This window comes from Ovis aries, chromosome X, assembly GCF_016772045.2.
Source record: "Ovis aries strain OAR_USU_Benz2616 breed Rambouillet chromosome X, ARS-UI_Ramb_v3.0, whole genome shotgun sequence".
NCBI lineage: Eukaryota > Metazoa > Chordata > Mammalia > Artiodactyla > Bovidae > Ovis > Ovis aries.
The window spans coordinates 90327410-90352658 of record NC_056080.1 but is presented as its reverse complement, the minus strand read 5'-3'; the positions used below and the strand labels follow the sequence as shown (position 1 = coordinate 90352658).

Here is a 25249-nt window from a genome sequence, read left to right as displayed (position 1 = left end):
CGTTTGGCAGATGTTTATAGAGGGATGAAGGAGTCAGGAGTGTTGAAGTGGAACATATAAGTCAAAGGATAAAGGGAACTGAAAGGAAGTTTGAAGATCATGAGGAGAAACACCATGCCCCTGAATCACCACTGCCCAGAATCAGACACACAGAGGTGTCAGCAGTGGAGAAGTTATATCATGGCCTCCCTCAGCATCTACTAGCCCATGTTGATGGGCACAGTGGTACATTGTGATGTCTAAGCCCCCCAAGCTACTATTGGCTGGAGTAGCGCCTAACTGACCAATCAGATTGAAGGGTGTGGCTCCTCATTGTCCTGAAAGGGTATAAATAGGGAGGTCAGAGGCAGAGATTCAAGGTTAGGCCACTTCTTGGCATCATCATGACTAAGGTAACCAGGAAGCCACGGCAGTCAAGAAGAGTTGCAATGCGGTTTGCTTCAAAGATGAATGGAAAAAAGAAGACCCTTTGTCAACGGAGGTACAGAGGCAGTGTGAAGGTAAGATGATTCCAACTAAGCTCCCCATGTTCTCCATTGACTTTGCTGCCCAAGACCTCTACACTGCCCCTGTCTGCCACAAAAGTCCTCATCAGCCCACATCCCTTTTCATGAGATCTCCCTTCCAACTCAGTTTTCATTTCTTTCCTCAAAACTAATACCCTTGTCTTGTCTTTCCAGGCACGAAATACGACCATGAGGGTGAGAAGACCTCTACAAGGAACCATGAGAAAGAAAATCCGATCATATGCCACTCAATCAAAGAAGGTGAAGAAAACAAGAAAACCAAACTGTTTTTTCTGTTCCTGTGGACGTAAGAAACTGAATCAAAGCCGAAAAAGGTACCAAAATATGAGGCAGAGTCCAAGAAGGAGGCAAAATCAAAAGAGAAGATAAGCTCAGCCACCCCAGAATAAGAGACCCTGGAGAAGTACAACGTGGGCAGCCAGTAACTGAATAGAAAAGGTCGAACAGTTTAGAATTGTCTCCAGAGGTCTGCTTTCTTAGAAATGGCCAACCAAGAAAAGACTCCCACACTAACATAGTAATCTGATGGCTGCAATTAAAATAAACATCAAATGGTGAAAAGATATTTGTGTGTGTGAATTTTCTGATGGAATGGAGGGAAAGAAGAGAAGAGGTGGGCACTGGAGACGGGAGGGATATGGGGTCCCGAGGGGTTGGGGAACAGACCCTCAGGTCCCCAGTTAGCCAGACAGTAGAGGTCTGGATTGGGTCAGGAGTCTGCACTGAAGATGGATAACCCTGCTTAACAATTGATCTCAGTGGCAAGGAGTAGTGGTGTGGTGTTTTTGCCTTTGTTTGGGGGTGTGGAATGACATTAGGGTCTAGATTGCCAGACCCAGATAGGAAGAGGTTGTCACATGGGGGTGGTGAATGTGTAACTCCCCTTGAGAAAGGCAGGCAGAAATCACCTCCTGGCCACCTACCTCATAATGGGGATTGTTGCATCACTCACCTATGCTGTCTGCTAAAGGTGCTCAGAAGGCACAAAATGCTGATACATCTAAAACCCACAAATAGCACTCCCAGGGACTAAAATAATGTTTGGAGGGAACAAACCAAATAATGATTAGGCCACCTTTTTGCTAAGAAACTTTTGGGAGCAATGTATTCCCAAAGGAAGGGCAGTGGTGGTGGCCCAATCTCAGTGCAAATTACAAACAGGATCATCTCCGACAGATAATTTTTTTTTGGAGGGGGAGGGTGCGCTATGCAGGTTGTGGAAATGTAGTTCCCTGAACAGGGATTGAACCTGTGCCCTTCTAGTGAAGGCATGGAGTCCTAACGACTTGACAGTCATGGAAGTCTGTACAGAGGATTTTTACCTAAGTACTAATATAAGACTGAGTAAAATCTGGTCTTTTAATTATCACCAAAATGACTACAGTCATAAAACATTCTTCCCCAATAAAGTCTTTTCTTAGTCCAAATTCTACAAGTTTATCATGGTTTAAAAGAAAGAGTATGAAATATTTAATTTGGTGTTAACTTTATTTTTGAAATGTTTTAAAAGGTCCAAATAGTCAATCAAATATGGAGATACATAAGGCAGAGTCTCTGACCATAAGAATCCTGTGTGTCTTCAGAAAACTTTTTAGAAACAACTAAAACAGAGAGTTTCACCATCAGCATCAAAAGAGTTGAGTTTGAATTTTAACTCAGTGATATGTTATCTTTTATCTGGACTGCAGCTCCCTCATTAAATCTTTCTGGCACTCTGACTCCTGGGAGACCCCATTGATGATTCAAAGTCAGTCACTGAATCTGATTTAAAATCAATAAGAGTGAAAGATCCCCTGGGTGTGCTGCTCTTTCTCTTTTTTTAAGTTCTTTTTTCTAAATTCATTTATTTTGATTTGAGGCTAATTACTTTACAATATTGTAGTGGTTTGTGCCATACATAGACATGACTCAGCCATGGGTGTACATGGGTTCCCCTTCCTGAACCCCCCTCCCTCTTCCCTCCCTACCCCATCCCTCAGGGTCATCCCAGTGCATCAGCCCTGAGCACCCAGTCTCATGCATCAAACCTAGACTGGTTATCTGTTTCATATATAATAACGTATGTGTTTCAATGCTATTCTCTCAAATCATCCTAGCCTCACCTTATCCCACAGAGTCCAAAAGACTCTTCTATACATCTGTGTCTCTTTTGCTGTCTCGCATATAGGGTCATCATTACCATCTTTCTAAATTCCATATATATGTGGTAGTGTACTATATTGGTGTTTTTCTTTCTGACTTACTTCACTCTGTATAATAGGCTCCAGTTCCATCTACCTCATTAGAACTGATTCAAATGTATTCTTTTTAATGGATGAGTAATGTTCCGTTGTGTATATGTACAACAGCTTTCTTATCCTTTCATCAGCTGACGGACTTCTAGGTTCTCTCACGTCCTGGGTATTATAAACAGTGCTGCGATGAACATTGGGGTACACGTGTCTCTTTCAATTCTGGTTTCCTTGGTGTGTATGCCCAGCACTGGGATTGCTGGGTTATATGGCAGTTCAATTTCCAGTTTTTTAAGGAATCTCCACACTATTCTCCATAGTGGCTGTACTAATTTTTTTTTTTTTTGTAAACATAAGCCATTCAATTGATTTCTCCCATTTTCAGCCTGCAGACATGGCATGCTATTTATGATTGTGTCTGATACTGGATTTTCTGGGGTAGCTTTTGGCCAATTTCAGTTTAGCCTGAAGAAAAGAGACAAGGCAGAAGCCATAAATCTGTGGGTAAAGATCCTAGAATCACAGCAGAGCAGGGAATAATAACTCAAGGTATCAGTACATAGTAGGGATTTATCCTTAACAGGTATCAAGGAATATATGTTATGGTCTTAAGGGACCAAACTTAAAGCCCAATTTGTGTTATTTTTCTTATAATTAACTTTAATGATATTTTAAGTCAAATGGTGTTGTATATGTACAGATACACATCAAGAGATCACTTTTCTGACCCACCGGTTTATCTTCAGAGGATTCTCTTCACTCTTGTTGCTTCTCTTCATGAAGAACAAACCATTTTAGAAAAACATGCATTGTGACTTGGGTAAAAAAAAAAATAGAAAATGCAAGCCAAGGTGAATAGAGGTCATGAACTTTATATAAAAGAATAACACTACTTCTAACCCTTATGGATTTGAAGACTCATGCTATGTGATTGCAAACAAGTTTTTCATCACTCTGAGCCCCATTGTTTTAAAATGAGGATATTTTGAGTAACAGCACAAGAGGGTGATATAAAAAACAAATGACTCTTAAAGCTTCCACTTGGATCTATTCTACTGTAACTTCTACTCTTATTCCATAGGTTATCAGTCTCCTGTCAAGCAGAAAATCAGTGGGGCAGAGGAATATATTCTGCAGGGAAGGCATGACAAGGGGTAAAGGGAATCATTGTGAACAAATAGTGTCCCCCACACCACCCTTTAAAATAATCATTTGTAAAATGTTGGTGTAATTTTTTCTCACACTATGAATATGTTACTTGAAGTTTGATGCACAAATACACATGAACAGTGCTATAAATGTTTGACTTTTCATTGGTAAGTATATGCAGCCATGAAATTAAAAAAAATGCTTGCTCCTTGGAAGAAAAGCTATGACCAACCTAAACAGCATATTAAAAAGCAGAGACATTAGAGACAAAGGTCTGTCTAGTCAAAGCTATGGTTTTTCCAGTAGTCATGTATAGATGTGAGAGTTGGACCTTAAAGAAGGCTGAGCCACCAAAGAATTGATGCTTTTGAACTGTGATGTTGGAGAAGACTCTTGAGAGTCCCTTGGGCTGCAAAGATATTAAACCAGTAAATCCATTCAGAAGCTGTTTTGAGGATAACAATGAATGAGAGTGTATCTGAAAGCACTTTGTAAACCATTCCCAGGTGTCTCAGTGGTAAATAATCTTCCTGCCAATCCAGCAGACAGGAGACATGGGTTCAATCCCTGGGTCTGAAAGATCACCTGGAGAAGGGCATGACAACCCAGTCCAGTATTCTTGCCTGGAGAATCCCATGGACAGAGGAGCCTGTGGGCTACAGTCCATGAGGTCACAAAGAATCAGACACGACTGTGTGACTGAGCACACATGTATAATAAATGCTCGGAGGAACATCTAGCTAGCTTACCTTTAAAGGTTGTGAGAAAAGCATGGTTAATTTATATGAATAAATGAGTGGGTTATAATAAAGATAACTTTTCCTATCCCTCTCATTCTTATTTGTGACTGGTTTATGGCATTGGCTATTGCCTCCCTCATGAAGCAGGCACTGTCTGTCTCACCTACTAGATTCTGGTTTCTTAAAGGGCTTAAGCCATTTTTTAGCTTATGTTTCTGTTTCCTGTAATACCTACTGTTCTATGAACTTTGTAGATATTCATTCATTTAATCCTAAAATAACCAAGTAAGAATAATGGAAACTTAGATGAATTTGATGACAGTGAATATAGAGTATAACAGTGAATGTTAGACAGTGAGTGAACATACCTCTTCAACAGTTTTTAAAAATCGGATATTAATTTAAAGGCAATAGTTTTAGGTAGTACTTTATCTAGGAGATCTTTGAGAGTTCATCTTTGAGAATTTTAACTCTGTCCTCTGTGATATGCTTCTAGCTTATCAAAAATTCACTGGGATACAGGTTCCCAAAACCTCTGATTTTTCAAAATTAATTAATTTATTTAGCTATTCTGGGGCTTAATTGTGGCACATAAGATCTTTGAACTTTGTTGCAGAATGCAGACTCTTTGTTGGGGCATGTTGGATATTCTCTGACCAGGGATTGAACCCGGTTCCCCTGTATTGGGAGCCTGGAATCTTAGTCACTGGTCCACCAGGCAAGTCCCAGTCCTTTTTAATTCAGTTCTTCTCAGTCTTCAGAGTAATTCTGTGTTAGGACAAAATATATTCCAGTTTCAGTTCCATGTGTTTGTTAGTGAACTTTGGACAGGCCATTGTCTTATGGTTTTCTATTTATTCTAAATTGTAGGAAATTATAATGCCTATTGCCTTCTCAGGATAAAGCATAAATTATTCACAGGCATATTATCAACCTCCTTGGAGCAAAGCTACTACATAAATTGTGACTATTTTATGGTACATCTGTCCTCAAGAATTCTGATTTCAATATGACTCTAGCATCAAGGAATGCATTTTTCTGATTGCAAGTACAAATCTGAATATTAAAGGATGTGTGAGTGGGTGTTAATTGCTCAGTCATGTCCAACTCCGTGTGACTGCATGGACTGTAGCTGACCAGGATCCTCTGTCCATGGAATTCTCCAGGCAAAATACTGGAGTGGGTAGCCGTTCCCTTCACCAGGGGATCTTCCCAACTCAGGAATCAAATCTGGGTTTCCTGAATTGTAGGCAGATTCTGTACAGTCTGAGCCACTAGTGAAGCCCATATTAAAGGATAATCAGATAGAAGGAAATAAAAAGCAATGCACCATTCATTAGCTAGTTAAAATCTATTTTCAAAATTACCTGTAGGACCACAGACTCCACGGGCTTCCCTTGTGGCTCAGCTGGTAAAGAATCCCCCTATAATGCAGGAGACCTATGTTTGATCCCTGGGTTGGGAAAACCCCCTGGAGAAGGGAAAGGCTACCCTCTCCAGGATTCTGGACTGGAGATATCCAAGGACTGTATAGTCCATGGGGTCATAAAGAGTCAAGAGTCGAACTCAACTGACCAAGTTTAACTTACCCTTCCAACAGACCCCATGTATTCTATGAAGAAAAGGTGCCCTTTCTATCCCACAACTTTAAGATCAGGGGCAAGCTTTCACTGTAAACACAAAGCAGAAGTTGCTTATACTATAATCCCTGAATTGGCAGCAAGAAAAAGGATGAGTCTGTTTACTTCACTTACTCCCCCCATCAGATTCCTGGGTACTTTGGAAAAGGAACCATGGCAACAATAACTGACTAAGAAATAAAGTTTGGCCTCAGGATGTCCTAGTAGTTGAAACTCCTAGAACAATCATCTTTTCATTATACTATGCTCCTGAGACTGGCAGAATTCCAGGGCTCCATTCTGTTTGTTTTGCTCTGACTGCATGTGTATTGCACCCAAATAATTGGTTGAAAAGTGGAAAAATTCAAAGTCTCTATGTTACATTAGAGAGACCACTAAAGGTTCCTGGCCATTTTACAGAAGTCAGTCCATTAGTTTGTGAATTTTGCTATTTTTTCCTTGGTTGTCTGCATAGAAAAATCTGCTTTTGGACCTCATGGTATTATTGTGATAATGGTAGCTTGCTAATGGGGTAACTATCATAAAGAGAAGGCCAAGAATATAAAGACTTGCTCATGTTTTTCAGATGTACTGGAACAGAACTGGTGTTAAATATTTCTTCATTGATAGACTGACTTCATGTTATTAAATCTATTCCTGTTTCTTATACATTATTTATAGAGCAGTGGATAGCATCTGATTTGCCTTATGGAATACAAAGTACATTTGAATAAATGAAATTTGTGAAATATCTTGGAATAAAAATTAAGCTCTGGATATATAAAGTTTGACTTAAAAATAAAGTGATTGATTTATAATGTGAAGATTTGAATTCGTTCATCCAAATTAGTGTCATCCCTTTCTAAGGAGTTCACATGGAAGAACATAACCTTATTTCAGTGATGAAGCTACTGCTGAAATAATTCATAAAGCTGCATTCTTGGGGATATCGTGGAGCCTCTGTATCACTTATTCATTTGTTCATGAAATATTAATTTAGTGTCTTCCACATACAAGTCACTATTTTTGTATTACTCTCATCATTGGCAGGTGGATAATATTTTTAAAAACTATAAAGAAATGTAAAATTAATAAGTGTGAGATTGACAAATATTTTAGTCTAAAACAGGTATAATAATTACTTGGATACATTTCTCTAGAGGCTTTCTGTTGACTTCTAAGAAAATTCCAAATGATGATTTTCAAACCTGTTCTGATCACTAGCCATAGTATTGGAATAAGTGTGATTTTGCACAACACGTTCATAGAATGTATAAGGCTTTACTTCATATTAAAATCAATATCTTAATTGCTAAAGAATATGTATATTCTTATATGTATACATATAAGGACTGAATTATTTTATATTTTGTGCTAAAATTTTAAATGTGCTTTTGTCATAAAATTATATAAATATCTACCATTTTTGCCATCTATTCCTATTTATGGTATTAATGTAAACCAATTCTAGAGTTTTTTTTTTTTTTTTCATCACAGTCATAGTACACAGTGCATCGTTTGTTGAAGACTCTTAGCCTATAAAATCCTCGCCAAGGGTCTCCCCATCAAACTAAATTATAACCTTGACAAACCAAACTAATGTGTTAAGTAAAGCTTCAGAATTATGCCTTTAATTTCACAAATTTAGGATCGATGCTTTGTTCTTGGATGGTATAATCTTCTTAACTGGAGCATCTTCTTTTATTGCAAGTATTGTCTGCTAACTTATGACTGGATTGTTTTTGTTGGATGCATTCTCACCAGCATAGTTGTTAATCCTCTGAAACTTTAAATTATGTTAACATTATTTTCTACTATGAGACTCTGAAAGATGTAATTTGGTTGTCTTTGATTATATTTTTCTTTTTCACATATCAAGTCTTTTGTCAATATGTCAGCACTAAAACGATTAATGCTGTTTGTTGAAACATCAGGAGTATTAATAGTCCTATTAAAATGAGGATGGTTGTAAAATTCTCAGAGCCAATCAATGCAGCATATCATTATGGAAAGAAATCCAGCTAACTGAAGAAATGATGCATATTCTTTTCACACGTTGAGTATAGCAGAATGACTGAGGTTGCTTTCACTAGCAGCTGAAGCTGCACATTTCCAATGGCAAGAATAAATCAGTTCAGTTCAGTTGCTCAGTTGTGTACGACTCTTTGCGACCCTATGAATTGCAGCATGCCAGGCCTCCCTGTCCATCACCAACTCCCAGAGTTCACTCAGATTCACCTCCATTGATTCAGTGATGCCATCCAGCCATCTCATCCTCTGTCGTCCGTTTCTTCTCCTGCCCTCAATCCCTCCCAGCATCAGAGTCTTTTCCAATGAGTCAACTCTTCTCATGAGGTGGCCAAAGTACTGGATTTTCAGCTTTAGCGTCATTCCTTCCAAAGAATTCCTAGGGTTGATCTCCTTCAGAATGGACTGGTTGGAACTCCTTGCAGTCCAAGGGACTCTCAAGAGTCTTCTCAAACACCACAGTTCAAAAGCATCAATTCTTCGGTGTTCAGACTTCTTCACAGTCCAACTCTCACATCCATACATGACAACTGGAAAGACCATAGCCTTGACTAGACGGACCTTAGTTGGCAAATTTATGTCTCTGCTTTTGAATATGCCATCTAGGTGGGTCATAACTTTTCCTCCAAGGAGTAAGCATCTTTTAATTTCATGGCTGCAGTCACCATCTGCAGTGATTCTGGAGCCCCCCGAAAATAAAGTCTGACACTGTTTCCATTGTTTCCCCATCTATTTCCCATGAAGTGAAGGTACCGGATGCCATGGTCTTCATTTTCTGGATGTTGAGCTTTAAGCCAACTTTTTCACTCTCCTCTCACTTTCATCAAGAGGCTTTTTAGTTCCTCTTCATTTTCTGCCATAAGGTTGGTATCATCTGCATATCTGAGGTTATTGATATGTCTCCCGGCAATCTTGATTCCCGCTTGTGTTTCTTCCAGTCCAGCGTTTCTCATGACGTACTCTGCATAGAAGTTAAATAAGCACGTGACAATATACAGCCTTGACACACTCCTTTTCCTATTTGGAACCAGTCTGTTGTTTCGTGTCCAGTTATAAATGTTGCTTCCTGACCCACATACAGATTTCTCAAGAGGCAGGTCAGATGGTCTAGTATTCCCATCTCTTTCAGAATTTTCCACAGTTTATTGTGATCCACACAGTCAAAGGATTTGGCATAGTCAATAAAGCAGAAATAGATGTTTTTCTGGAACTCTCTTGCTTTTTCCATGATCCAGCAGATATTGGCAATTTGATATCTGGTTCCTCTTCCTTTTCTAAAACCAGCTTGAACATCAGGATGTTCATGGTTCACATATTGCTGAAGCCTGGCTTGGGAAAACAAAAGTTCCAACACAGTATAGAATGCAGATACTGTTTTTTTTTTTTTTTTTTCTTGTCAATTAGAATAACGTTGGCTGCAAAGCTCTGTGAACTTCCTAGTATAATACACAAGTTCATCAAATCTAGAGAAAGGATGGAAATTGAAACAGAAGGGCCAAACTCCATACCTGAACAAACATTCTGATTCTTATGATTTTCAATTAAAGAGGAAACAAGGCATAGCCCTTGAATTCATGAGCTGTAGAGCCAGTCTGCCTGAATCTGAAACTTAGCTCTGTCATTAACTAGCTGTGTGACCTTGAGCAGATTTACTTCACCCCTCTGCACCTCAGTTACATCATCTATAAAATGGAAATAATAACATTATCTACATTCTAAATTACATGAGTTCATACGTGTAACCACTTAGAAAAGTATTTGGCATATAGAGAGTTCTCTTATTACTAAGCATCACTGAGATGGTTGTTTGTTTTTAGCTAAACTTTAAAAAATGATAATTTTTTCCTACTATGGCTACTATTGGAAAATGTCCTTCATTTTATGTTTTGCTAGTAGTGGTCTGGATCATATATGTTTTGAATAGGGATTATTTTAAAAAATTAAAGTTTAAGTTTGGTTAGTTGACCTGTAAGATTTCTTCAAACTCTTAGATGCAATACTTTTTTGAAATGTGTGTATATCAAAACATCATGTGTGCCCCAAAGTAATTAACCTGTTATTAAAAATAATAATAATCAATAAAAATGCCAACTCTGAAAATAAGTTCATAAACTACCTAGAATTATCAGATAATTTAGCAATTACAGTAAGACAGAGCTTGTTTTATTATAATGCAAATCAACATGAAGTTTACATATTTGTACATGTTTCATTATGTACAAAAAAGCTAACTGTTGAATTACAACTGGAAACTTGTAAATATTTTGGTCCTTTGAAGAACTGGACGTTCCATAATTAAAGGAAAAAGATAACAATAAAAAAGTAAAATAAAAAACTAAAATGCATTAATTTTGGCATAAAATTATAAAAGTATTTTATTCCATAAAACATTTAATTAAGAAAATATTTATTAGAAATATACTGTATTCAAATTACTCAGAATAAGACACAGTTTCCCCCGCAGTTAGTCCCTCCCATCAGGAGGCTTCCATAAGCCTCTTATCCTTATTCATCAGAGGGCAGACAGAATAAAAACCATAATCAGAAAACTAACCAAACTGATCACATGGACCACATCCTTGTCTAACTCAATGAAACTATGAACCATGCCATGTAGGAGCACCCAAGATGGATGGATCATGGTGGAGAGTTTTGAGAAAATGTGGTCCACTGGAGAAGGGAATGGCCAACCACTTCAGTACTCTTGTCTTGAGAACCCATGAACAGTTTGAAAGGGCAAAAATATATGATACTGAAAGACGAATTCCCCAGGTCAGTAGGTGCCCAATATGCTACTGGAGAAGAGTGGAGAAATATATCCAGAAAGAATGAAGAGATGGAGCCAAAGTGAAAATAACACCCAGTTGTGGAAGGACTTGTGATGTAAGTCTGATGCTGTAAAGAACAATATTGCATAGGAACCTGAACTGTTAGGTTCATGAATCAAGGCAAATTGGAAGAGGTCAAACAGGATATGGCAAGAGTGGACGTCAACATTCTAGGAATCAGTGAACTAAAATGGACTGGAATGGGTGAATTTAACTCAGATGACCATTATATCTACTACTGTGGGCAAGAATCCCTTAGAAGGAATGGAGTAACACTCATACTCAAAAAAGAGTCTGAAATGCAGTACTTGGGTGCAATCTCAAAAATGACAGAATGATTTTTGTTTGTTTCCAAGGTGAACCATTCAATATCACAGTAATCCAAGTCTATGCCACATCACTAATGCTTAAGAAGCTGAAGTTGAATGGTTCTATGATGACCTATAAGACCTTCTAGAATTAACACCAAAAAAAGATGGCCATTTCATCATAGGGACTGGAATGCAAAAGTAGGAAGTCAAGAGATACCTGGAGTAACAGACAAGTTTGGCCTTGGAGTACAAAATGAGGCAGGGCAAGGGCTAACAGAGTTTTGCCAAGAGAATGCACTGGTCATAGCAAATGCCCTCTTCAAACAACACAAGTAACGACTCTACACATGAACATCACCAGATGGTCAATAGTAGAATCAGACTGATTATATTCTTTGCAGCCAAAGATGGAGAAGTTCTATACAGTCAGCAAAAACAAAAACAGGAGCTGACTGTGGCTCAGATCATGAACTCCTTATTGCAAAATTCAGACCTAAACTGAAGAAAGTAGGAAAAACCGCTAGACCATTTAGGTATGACATAAATCAAATCACTTACAATTATACAGTGGAAGTGACAAATATATTCTAGGGATTATATCTTATAGACAGAGTGCCTGAAGTACTATGGATAGAGGTTCATGACACTATATAGGAGGCAGTGATCAAGAACACCCCCCAAGAAATAGAAATGTGAAAAGGCAATATGGTCGTCTGAGGAGGCTTCACAATAGTTGAGAAAAGAAGAGAAAAGAAAGTCAAAGGAGAAAAAGGAAAGATTTACCCTTCTGAATACAGAGTTTGAAAGAATAGCAAGGAGAGATAAGAAAGCCTTCCTCAGTGATCAATGCAAAGAAATAGAAGAAAACAATAGAATGGGAAAGACTAGAGATCTCTTCAAGAAAATTAGAGATACAAAGGGAAATTTTCATGCAAATATGGGCACAATAAAGGACAGAAATGGTATGGTCCTAATGGAAGCAGAAGATATTAAGAGCTGGCAAGAATACACAGAAGGACTATACAAAAAAGATCTTCAGAGGTGGTCCCAAGATGGCGGAAGAATAGGACGGGGAGACCACTTTCTCCCCCACAGATTCATCAAAGGAACATTTGAACGCTGAGTAAATTCCACAAAACAACTTCTAAATGCTGGCAGAGGACATCAGGCACCCAGAAAAGCAGCCTATTGTCTTCCAAAGGCAGTAGGAAAAAATATAAAAGAGAAGAAGAGAGAAAAAATAAGTAGGGATGGAGCTCCATTACAGAAAGGGAGTCTTAAAAAAGAGAGAAGTTCCAAGTAGTTAGCCTCCAATTAAAATAAATAAATGTATATTTAAAAAATAAAATAAAAGGAAAAAAAAAGAGAGAAGTTTGGAGTCTTTAGGGTTTTCTATGTAGAGGATCATGTCATCTGCAAACAGTGAGAGTTTTGCTTCTTCTTTTCCAATTTGGATTCCTTTTATTTCTTTTTCTGCTCTGATTGCTGTGGCCAAAACTTCCAAAACTATGTTGAATAGTAGTGGTGAAAGTCGGCATCCTTGTCTTGTTCCTGACTTTAGGAGAAATGCTTTCAATTTTTCACCATTGAGGATAACATTTGCTGTGGGTTTGTCATATATAGCTTTTATTATGTTGAGGTATGTTCCTTCTATTCCTGCTTTCTGGAGAGTTTTTATCATAAATGAATGTTGAATTTGGTCAGAGGCTTTCTCTGAATCTATTGAGGTCATCATATGGCTTTTATTTTTCAATTTGTTAATGTGGTGTATTACATTGTTTGATTTGTGAGTATTGAAGAATCCTTGCATCCATGGGATAAAGCCCCACTTGGTCATGTTGTATGATCTTTTTAATGTGTTGTTGGATTCTGTTTGCTAGACTTCTGTTAAGGATTTGTGTATCTATGTTCATCAGTGATATTGGCCTGCAGTTTTCTTTTCTTGTGATATCTTTGTCAGGTTTTGGTATTAGGGTGATGGTGGCCTCTTAGAATGAGTACGGAAGTTTACTTTCCTCTGCAATTTTCTGGAAGAGTATGAGTAGGATAGGTGTTAGCTCTTCTCTCAGTTTTTGGTAGAATTCAGCTGTGAAGCCATCTGGTCCTGGGCTTTTGTTTGCTGGAAGATTTCTGATTACAGTTTCAATTCCCATGCTTGTGATGGGTCTGTTAAGATTTTCTATTTCTTCCTGGTTCAGTTTTGGAAAGTTGTACTTTTCTAAGAACTTGTCCATTTGTTCCAAGTTGTCCATTTTATCGACATATAATTGCTGGTAGTAGTCCCTTATGATCCTTTGTATTTCTTTGTTGTCTGTTGTAATGTATCAATTTTCATTTCTAATTTTATTGATTTGATTTTTCTCCCTTTGTTTCTCTATGAGTCTAGCTAATGGTTTGTCAGTTTTATTTATCCTTTCAAAGAGCCAGCTTTTGGCTTTGCTGATTTTCACTATGGTCTCTTTTGTTTCTTTTGCATTTATTTCTGCCTTAATTTTTAAGATTTCTTTCCTCTACTAACCCTGGGGTTCTTCATTTCTTCCTTTTCTATTTGTTTTAGGTGTAGAGTTAGGTTATTTATTTAATTTTTTCCAGAAAATTACTAGAACTAATCAATGAATATAGTAAACTTGCAGGATATAAAATCAACACACAAAAATCCCTTGCATTCCTATACACTAATAAAGAGAAAACAGAAAGAAAAAGTAAGGAAACAATTCCATTCACCACTGCAACAAAAAGAATAAAATGCTTAGGAATATATCTACCTAAAGAAACTAAAGACCCATATATAGAAAACTATAAAACACTGGTGAAATAAATTGAAGAGGACACTAATAGATGGAGAAATATACCGTGTTCATGGATTAGAAGAATCAATATAGTGAAAATAAGTATACTACCCTAAGCAATCTATAGATTCAATGCAATCCCTATCAAGCTACCAATGGTATTTTTCACAGAGCTAAGAACAAATAATTTCACAATTTGTATGCAAATACAAAAAAAAAAAAAAAAAAAGAACCTCAAATAGCCAAAGCAATCTTGAGAAAGAAGAATGGTACTGGAGGAGTCAACCTGCCTGACTTCAGGCTCTACTACAAAGCCACAGTCATCAAGACAGTATGGTACTGGCACAAAGACAGAAATATAGATCAATAGAACAAAATAGAAAGCCCAGAGACAAATCCACACACCTATGGACACCTTATCTTTGACAAAGGAGGTGAGAATACACAATGGATTAAAGACAATCTCTTTAACAAGTGGTGTAGGAAAAAATGGTCAACCACTTGTAAAAGAATGAAACTAGAACACTTTATAATGCCATACACAAAAATAAACTCAAAATGGATTAAAAATCTAAACATATGACCAGAAGCTATAAAACTGCTAGAGCAGAATATAGGCAAAAAATTCCCTGACATAAATCACAGAAAGATCCTTTATGACCCACCTCCCAGAATATTGTAAATAAAAGCAAAAATAATAAAATGGGACCTAAGTAAAACTAAAAGCTTCTGCACAACAAAGGAAAGTATAAGCAAGGTGAAAAGACAGCCTTCAGAATGGGAGAAAATAATAGCAAATGAAGTAACTGACAAAGAATTAATCTCAAAAATACACAAGCAACTCCTGTAGCTCAATTCCAGAAACATAAACGACCCAATCCAAAAATGGGTCAAAGAAAAACACAGACATTTCTCCAAAGAAGACATGCAGATGGCTAACAAACACAGGAAAAGATGCTCAACATCACTCATTATCAGAGAAATGCAAATCAAAACCACAATGAGGTACCATTTAACACCAGTCAGAATGGCTGCAATCCAAATGTCTACGAGCAATAAATGCTGGAGAGGGTGCAGAGAAAAGGGAACCCTCTTACACTGTTGGTAGGAATGCAAACTAGCACAGCCACTATTGAGAACAGTGTGGAGATTCCTTAAAAATCTGGAAATAGAACTGCCTTATGACCTAGCAATCCCACTGCTGAGCATACACACAGAGGAAACCAGAATTGAAAGAGACATACATACCCCAATGTTCATCGCAAAACTGTTTATAATAGCCGGGACATGGAAGCAACCTAGATGTCCATCAGCAGATGAATGGATAAGAAAGCAGTGGTCCATATACACAATGGAATATTACTCAGCCATTCAAAAGAATACATTTGAATCAGTTCTAATGAGTTGGGTGAAACTGGAGCTTATTATACAAAGTGAAGTAAGCCAGAAAGAAAAACATCAACACAGTATACTAATGCATATATATGGAATCTAGAAAGAAGGTAATGATAATCCTGTATGCGAGACAGCAAAAAGGACACAGATGTATAGAACAGTCTTTTGGACTCTGTGGGAGAGGGTGAGGGTGGGATGATTTGGGAGAATGGCATTGAAACATGTATAATATCATATAAGAAATGAATCGCCAGTCCAGGTTTGATGCAGGATACAGGATACTTGGGGCTGGTGCACTGGGATGACCTAGAGGGATGGTACAGGGAGGAAGGTGGGAGGGGCTTCAGGATGGGGAACACATGTACACTCATGGTGGATTCATGTACATGTATGGTAAAACCAATACAATATTATAAAATAATTAGCCTCCAATTAAAAAAATATATATATATATATATTTTTTTTTTTTTTTAAAGAGAGAAAAGTTTCCAAACACCAGGTAACACTCTCACTGCCGAATCTGTGGCAAGCATTGGAAACACAGAGGGCAACTTAACTCAGAGGAAATATAAATAAATAATTAAAACCCACAGATTACATGTCCAACGGTAACTCCTCCAGCAGAGAAGCAGCACAGGCACCTGCATCCACCACTAGCAAGCTGGGGCTGGGCAGGGAGGCGCAGGTTGCATTGCTTAGAGTAAGGACCGGGCCTGAATGCCCCAAGGGCAATCTGAGAGAACTAACTTGAGCTAGCAAACCAGACTGTGGGATAGCTACCATGCAAAAAGCTGTAACTGAGGACACCGCCAGGCCCACTCACAGAACAAAGGGCTGAGCAGAGCCAGACCGGCTGCAGACCATCACCCTCTGGTGACAGACAGCCAGAGCTGGAAGGGGGCAATTGAGGTCCCAGAGAGGCTTTATCTACCAAACTGCAAGCAGGCTTCATTGCTAACTAAGACTTCTTGGAATTCTGGATGGTGAACACCCCCCTGAGAAGGTGTGCCGGTTGTATACCCAGAAAACCGAGCCGCAGGGACAGGGGAAGTGATAAGTTGCAATGACTGCGCTCACCAAACACCTGATCACGCGAGATCCTCAGACCTGGGAAAGGCACAAAACACAGGCCCCACCAAGTCTGTGCCTCTGAGGACTACCTGAGTACCTGAACCTGAGTGGCTTAGACCTGGGAAGTGCATGCAACCCAGGGCCGGCCTCAGACAGTTCCTGGCAGAGCAACCTAGAGCCTAAGCAGTATAGACAGGGAAAGCACTCATGCCATGAGCAGGGGCAAACCCAGTGTGGCCGAGACACTGTGAGAACATGCCAGTGCTATTTTTTTGCAGCGTCCCTCCCTCTCCACAGCACGTCTGAACAAGTGAGCCTAAAAGAGTGTCCACCACTGCCCCCTTGTGTCAGGGCGGAAATTAGAAATTGAAGAGACCAGCAAACAGAAGAAGCTAAAACAGAGGGAACCTCCTTGGAAGTGACTGGTGCAATAGATTAAAACCCTGTAGTTAGTACTGACTGCATAGGAAGGGGCCTATATTTCTTGAGAAATATAAGCCAGATCAAGAAACTATCCGAAAATGAACTGATCCCACACTGCCCACAACAACACCAGAGAAAGACCTACATATAATTTTACTATTTATACTATCATTCTTTTTTTTTAATTTTTTTAAAATTTTTTAAGTCCTCTATTATTCCTTTAATTTTCATTTTAATAATCTACTATTACTTCGCAAAAAAGAAAAAAAGACCCTATTTTTAAAGCAACTTCGTATATATATTTTTATACTTTTTGTGACTTTTTTCTTTTTCTTTTCTTTAATATTGCAATTTTGAAAACCCAACCTCTACTCTAGATTTTTAATCTTTGCTTTTGGTTGTTATCAGTTTTGTACCTTTAAGAACCCAATCTTCAGTACCCATTTTTAATTGGGAGCAAGATTACTGGCTTAACTGCTCTCTCTCCCTTTGGACTCTCCTTTTTCTCTACCAGGTCACCTCTATCTCCTCCCTCCCCCTTCCCTTCTCTACCCAAATCTGTGAATCTCTTTGTGTGTTCTGGCCGGTGGAGAACACTTAGGGAACTGACTACTGGCTGGATCTCTCTCCTTTTGATTCCACCCTTTTATCCTCCTGGCCACATCTGTGTCCTTCCTCCCTCTTCTCTTCTCTGTATAACTCTGTGAACATTTCTGAGTGGTCCAGACTGTGGAGCACGCATAAAGAAGTGATTACTGGTTAGCTTACTCTCTCCTCTTTGATTCCACCTCATCTCATTTGGGTCACCTCTATCTCCCTCCACCCTCTTCTCTTCTCCATGTAACTCTGTGAACATCTATGGGTATCCCTCCCTGTGAAGAAACCTTTCATCTTTAACCTAGATGTTTTATCAATGGTGCTGTATAAATGGAGAATTCTTGAGGCTACTGTAAAATAAGACTGAAAACCAGAAACAGGTGGCTTGAGTCCAAATCCTGAGAACACCAGAGAACTCCTGACTCCAGGGAACATTAATCGACATGAGCTCATCAAACACCTCCATACATACACTGAAACCAAGCCCCACCCAAGGGCCAACAAGTTCCAGAACAAGACATACAATGCAAATTATCCAGCAACATAGGAACACAGCCCTGAGATTCACTATACAGGCTGCCCAAAGACACTCCAAACCCACTGACATCTCATAACTCATTACTGGACACTTCATTGCACTCTGGAGAGAAGAAATCCAGCTCCACCCACCAGAACACCGACAGAAGCTTCCTAACCAGGAAACCTTGACAAGCCACCCATACAAACCAATCCACAGTGAGGAAACTCCACAATAAGGAGAATTCCACAAACTGGTAGAATACAGAAAGGCCACCCCAAACACAGCAATATAAACAAGATGAGACAGAGGAATACCCAGCAGGTAAAGGAACAGGATAAATGCCCACTAATCCAAACAAAAGAGGAAGAGATAGGGAATCTACCTGATAAAGAATTCCAAATAATGATAGTAAAAAGGATGCAAAATCTTGAAAATAAAATGGAATTACAGATAAATAGCCAGGAGACAAGGATTGAGAAGATGCAAGAAAGGTTTAACAAGGACCTAGAAGAAATAAGAAAGAGTCACTATATAATTAATAATGCAATAAATGAGATCCAAAACACTCTGGAGAGAACAAATAGTAGAATAATGGAGGCAGAAGATAGGATTAGTGAGGTAGAAGATAGAATGGTAGAAATAATTGAATCAGATAGGAAAAAAAGAAAAACGAATTAAAAGAAATGAGGACAACCTCAGAGACCTCTGGGGCAATGTTAAATGACCAAACATTCGAATCATAGGAGTCCCAGAAGAAGAAGACAAAAAGAAAGACCATGAGAAAATACTTGAGGAGATAATAATTGAAAACTTCTTTAAAATGGGGAAGGAAATAATCACCCAAGTCCAAGAAACCCAGAGAGTCCTAAACAGGATAAACCCAAGGCGAAACAGCCCAAGACACATATTAATCAAATTAACAAAGATCAAACGCAAAGAATAAATATTAAAAACAGCAAGGGAAAAACAACCAATAACACACAAGGGGATTCCCATGAGGATAACAGCTGATCTTTCAATAGAAACTCTTCAGGCCAGGAGGGAATGCCAGGACATACTTAAAGTGATGAAAGAAAATAACCTACAGCCCAGATTACTGTACCCAGCAAGGATCTCATTCAAATATGAAGGAGAAATCAAAAGCTATACAGACAAGCAAAAGCTGAGAGAATTCAGCACCACCAAACCAGCTCTCCAACAAATGCTAAAGGATATTCTATAGACAGGAAACACAAAAAGGGTGTATAAACTCAAATCCCAAACAATAAAGTAAATGGTAATGGGATCATACTTATCAATAATTACCTTAAACATAAATGGGTTGAATACCCCAACCAAAAGACAAAGACTGGCTTAATGGATACAAAAACAAGACCCCTATATATGTTGTATACAAAAACAAGGAACACATACGGACTGAAAGTGAAGGGCTGGAAAATGATATTCCATGCAAACAGAGACCAAAAGAAAGCAGCCGTGGCAATACTCATATAAAATAAAATAGACTTTAAAACAAAGGCTGTGAAAAGAGACAAAGAAGGACACTACATAATGATCAAAGGATCAATCCAAGAAGAAGATATAACAATTATAAATATATATGCACCCAACATAGGAGCACCACAATATCTAAGACAAATGCTAACATGTATGAAAGGGGAAATTAACAATAACACAATAATAGTGGGAGACTTTAATACCCCACTCACACCTATGGATAGATCAACTAAACAAAAAATTAACAAGGAAACACAAAATTTAAATGATACAAAAGACCAGTTAGACCTAATTGATATCTATAGGACATTTCACCCCAAAACAATGAATTTCACCTTTTTTTCAAGTGCACACAGAGCACATAGCTCACAGCACATAGATCACATCCTGGGCCATAAATCTAGCCTTGGTAAATTCAAAAAACTGAAATCATTCCAAGCATCTTTTGTGACCACAATGCAGTAAGATTAGATCTCAATTACAGGAGAAAAACTACTAAAAATTCCAACATATGGAGGTTGAACAACACGCTGCTGAATAACCAACAAATCATAGAAGAAATCAAAAAAGAAATTAAAATATGCATAGAAACGTATGAAAATGAAAACACAACTACCTAAAACCTATGGGACACTGTAAAAGCAGTGCTAAGGGGAAGGTTTATAGCAATACAGGCATACTCAAGAAATAAGAAAAAAATCAAATAAATAACCTAACTGTACACCTAAAGCAACTAGAAAAGGAAGAAGTGGAGAACCCCAGGATTAGTAGAAGGAAAAGAATCTTAAAAATTAGAGCAGAAATAAATACAAAAGAAACAAAAGAGACCATAGCAAAAATCAACAAAGCAAAAAGCTGGATCTTTGAGAGGAAAAATATAATTGCCAAACTATTCAGCACCGCTGAACAAACAGTTCAGTTCACTTTAGTCACTCAGTCATGTCCGATTCTATGTGATCCCATGAACCACAGCCAGCCAGACTTCCACGTCCATCATCAACTCCCGGAGTTCACTCAAACTCACATCCACTGAGTCGGTGATGCCATCCAGCCATCTCATCCTCTGTCATCCCCTTTTCCTCCTGCCCTCAATCCCTCCCAGCATCAGAGTCTTTTTCAGTGAGTTACCTCTTTGCATGAGGTTGGCCAAAGTACTGGAGTTTCAGCCTCAGCATCAGTCCTTCCAAAGAACACCCAGGACTGATCTTTTTTAGAATGGACTGGTTGAATCTCCTTTCAGTCCAAGGGACTCTCAGAGTCTTCTCCAACACCACAGTTCAAAAGCATCAATTCTTTGGCGCTCAGTCTTCTTCACAGTCCAACTCTCACATCCATACATGACTATTGGAAAAACCATAGTCTTGACTAGACAGAGGTTTGTTGGCAAAGTAATGTCTCTGCTTTTGAATATGCTATCTAGGTTGGTCATAACTTTCCTTCCAAGGAGTAAGTGTCTTTTAATTTCATGATTGCAGTCACCATCTGTAGTGGTTTTGGAGCACCAAAAAATAAAGTCTGACACTGTTTTAACTGTTTTCCCTCTATTTCCCATGAAGTGATGGGACCAGATGCCATGATCTTCATTTTCTGAATATTGAGCTTTAAGCCAACTTTTTCACTCTCCTTTTTGACTTTCATCAAGAGGCTTTTTAGTTCCTCTTCACTTTTTGCCATAAGGATTGTGTCATCTGCTTATCTGAGGTTATTGATATTTCTCCTGGCAATCTTGATTCCAACTTGTGCTTCTTCTAGCCCAACATTTCTCTTGATGTACTCTGGATAGAAATTAAATAAGCAGGGTGACAATATACAACCTTGACATATTCCTTTCCTATTTTGAACCAGTCTGTTGTTCCATGTCCAGTTCTAACTGTTGCTTCCTGACCCACATATAGGTTTCTCAAGAGGCAGGTCAGGTGGCCTGGCATTCCCATCTCTTTCAGAATTTTCCACAGTTTATTGTGATCCACACAGTCAAAGGCTTGGCATAGTCAGTAAAGCATAAATAGATGTTTTTCTGCACCTCTCTTGCTTTTTCAATGATCTGGCAGATGTTGGCAATTTGATCTCTGGTTCCTCTGCCTTTTCTAAAACCAGCTTGAACATCTGGGAGTTCATGGTTTACATATTGCTGAAGCCTGGCTTGGAAAATTTTGAGCATTACGTAACTAGCCAGACTCATTAAGAAACAAAGGGAGAAATATCAAAATAAAATTAAAATTAAAATGGAGAGATCACAACAGATAACACAGAAATACAAAGGATCATAATAGACTACTATCAGCAATTGTATGCCAATAAAATGGACAACTTGGAAGAAATGAACAGATTCTTAGAAAAGTACAACTTTCTAAAACTGAACCAGGAAGAAATAGAAAATCTTGTCAGACCCATCACAAGAACGGAAATTGGAACTATAATCAGAAATCTTCCAGCAAACAAAAGCCCAGGTCCAGACTGCTTCACAGCTGAATTCTACCAAAAACTGAGAGAAGAGCTAACACCTATCCTACTCAAACTCTTCCAGAAAATTGCAGAGGAAGATAAACTTCCAAACTCATTCTATGAGGCCACCATCACCTTAATACCAAAACCTGACAAAGTTGTGACAAGGAAAGAAAACTATAGGCCAATATCACTGATGAACATAGATACAAAAATTCTTAACAAAAGTCTAGCAAACAGAATCCAACAACACATTAAAAAAGATCATACATCATGACCAAGTGGGCTTTATCCTGGGGAAGCAAGGATTCTGCAATATCCACAAATCAATCAATGTAGCACACCACATTAACAAATTGAAAATAAAAGCCATATTATTATCTCAATAGATGCAGAGAAAGCCTTTGACCAAATTCATCATCCATTTATGATAAAAACTCTCCAGAAAGCAGGAATAGAAGGAACATACCTCAACATAATAAAAGCTGTATATGACAAACCCACAGCAAACATTATCCTCAATGGTGAAAAATTGAAAGCATTTCCCCTAAAGTCAGGAACAGAACAAGAATGCCCACTTACACCACTACTATTCAACATAGTTTTGGCCACAGCGATCAGAGCAGGGAAAAAAAAAAAAGAAAAAAAGAAATCCAGATGGGAAAAAAAGAAGTAAAATTCTGTTTTCAGATGACATGTTCCTCTACATAGAAAACCCTAAAGACTCCACCAGAAAAATACTAGGGTTAATCAATGAATATAGTGGAATGGTAGGGTATAAAATAAACACACAGAAATCCCTTGCATTCCTATACACTAATAATGAGAAAATAGAGAAATTAAAAAAAATTACATTCACCTTTTCAACAACAACAACAACAACAAAAACTTAGGAATATATCTACTGAAAGAAACTAAAGACCTATATATATAGAAAACAGTGGTAAATGAAATCAAAGAGGACACTAATAGATGGAGAAATATACCATGTTCATGGATCGGAAGAATCAATATAGTGAAAATGAGTATACAACCCAAAACAATCTATAGATTCAATGTAATCCCTATCAAACTACCAAAGGCGTTTTTCACAGAGCTAAAACAAATAATTTCACAATTTGTATGGAAATTCAAAAAACCTCGAATAGCCAAAGCAATCTTGAGAAAGAATAATGGAACTGGAGGAATCAACCTGCCTGACTTCAGGCTCTCCTACAAAGCCACAGTCATCAAGACAGTATGGTACAGGCACAAAGACAGAAGTATAGATCAATGGAACAAATAGAAGGCCCAGAGACAAATCCACACACCTATGGACACCTTATCTTTGACAAAGGAGGCACAAATATACAATGAGAAAAGACAATCTCTTTAACAATTGGTGCTAGGAAAACTGGTCAACCACTTGTAAAATTATGAAACTAGAACACTTTCTAAAACCACACACAAAAATAAACTCAAAATGGATTAAAGATTTAAATGTAAGACCAGAAGCTATAAAACTGCTAGAGGAGAATATAGGCAAAACACTCTCTGACATAAATCACAGCAGGATCATCTATGACCCACCTCCCAGAATACTGGAAATAATAAAAGCAAAAATAAACAAATGGGACCTAAGTAAAATTAAAAGCTTCTGCACAACAAAGAAAAGTATAAGCAAGGTGAAAAGACAGCCTTCAGAATGGGAGAAAATAATAGCAAATGAAGTAACTGATAGAGAATTAATCTCAAAAATATACACGCAACTCCTGCAGCTCAATTCCAGAAACATAAATGACCCAGTCAAAAATGGGCCAAAGAACTAAACAGACATTTCTCCAAAGATGACATATAGATGGCTACAAACACATGAAAAGTTGCTCCACATCACGCATTATCAGAGAAATGGAAATCAAAACCACAATGAGGTACCATTTAATGCCGGTCAGAATGGCTGTGATCCAAAAGTCTACAAACAATAAACGCTGGAGAGGGTGTTGAGAAAAGGGAATCCTCTTACACTGTTGGTGGGAATGCAAACTAGCACAGCCACTCTGGAGAACAGTGTGGAGATTCCTTAAATAACTGGAAATAGAACTTCCATATGACCCAGCAATCCCACTGCTGGGCATACACACCAAGGAAAGCAGAATTGAAAGAGACGTGTGTACCCCAATATTCATCTCAGGACTGTTTATAGTAACCAGGACATAGAATCAAACTAGATGTCCATCAGCAGACGAATGGATAAGAATGCTGTAGTACATATACACAATAGAGTATTACTAGGCCATTAAAAAGAATATGTTTGAATCAGTTCTAATGAGGTGGATGAAACTGGGACCTATTATATAGAGTGAAGTAAGCCAGAAAGAAAAACAACAAGATAGTATACTAATGTATATGTTTGGAATTTAGAAAGATAGTAACGATGACTCTGTATGCAAAATAGCAAAAGAGACACAGATGTATAGAACAGTATTTTGGACTCTGTGGGAGAGGGAGAGGGTGGGATGATATGGGAGAATGGCATTGAAACATGTATAGTATCATATGTGAAACTAATCGCCAGTCCAGATTCGATGCATGATACAGGATGCTCGGGGCTAGTGCATTAAGATGACCCAGAGGGATGGTATTGGAAGGAGGTGGGAGGGGTGTTCAGGATGGGGAACACATGTACACCCGTGGCAGATTCATGTTGATGTATGGCAAAACCAATACAGTATTGTTAATTAGCCTTCAAATAAAATATATAAATTTATTAAATATATATATATATATAAACTATCTAGACATACTCTTAGCAAAACTATGAAAAATCTATGTAAAAAAAATTAAAACACTGTTGAAAGATATAAATGTCTACCTAAATAAATAAAAAATATTCCTTGCTCTTGTAAAAAGAAAAATGTTCTTCATGCCCCAGATAACCACGATGGGTGTGATCACCTACCTAGAGCCAAACGTGCTGGAATGCTAAGTCAAGTGGGCCTTAGGAAGCATAACTATGAACAAAGCTAGTGGAGGTGATGAAATTCCAGTGGAGCTATTTAAAATCCTAAAAGTTGATGCTGTGAAAGTGCTGCACTCTATA

General features: G+C 38.1%; 1 protein-coding gene across 1 annotated transcript; it reads left to right on the top strand.

Annotated features, from left to right (window-relative positions):
- Positions 1-383: 383 nt before the first annotated feature.
- Positions 384-1055, top strand: LOC114111370 (spermatid nuclear transition protein 3-like). Its single transcript, XM_027963142.3, has 2 exons — positions 384-500; positions 681-1055. Exons 1-2 carry the CDS (start codon positions 384-386, stop codon positions 894-896), a joined length of 333 nt encoding a protein of 110 aa, XP_027818943.1. The 3' UTR covers positions 897-1055.
- Positions 1056-25249: the final 24194 nt, after the last annotated feature.

What these genes read in the sequence shown, in the direction of transcription:
- LOC114111370 (XM_027963142.3), top strand. Translation starts at nt 384, where the DNA reads ATGACTAAGGTAACCAGGAAGCCACGGCAGTCAAGAAGAGTTGCAATG. An exon ending in GGTACAGAGGCAGTGTGAAG is followed by an intron (nt 501 to 680) that starts GTAAGATGATTC and finishes TTGTCTTTCCAG; the next exon opens with GCACGAAATACGACCATGAG.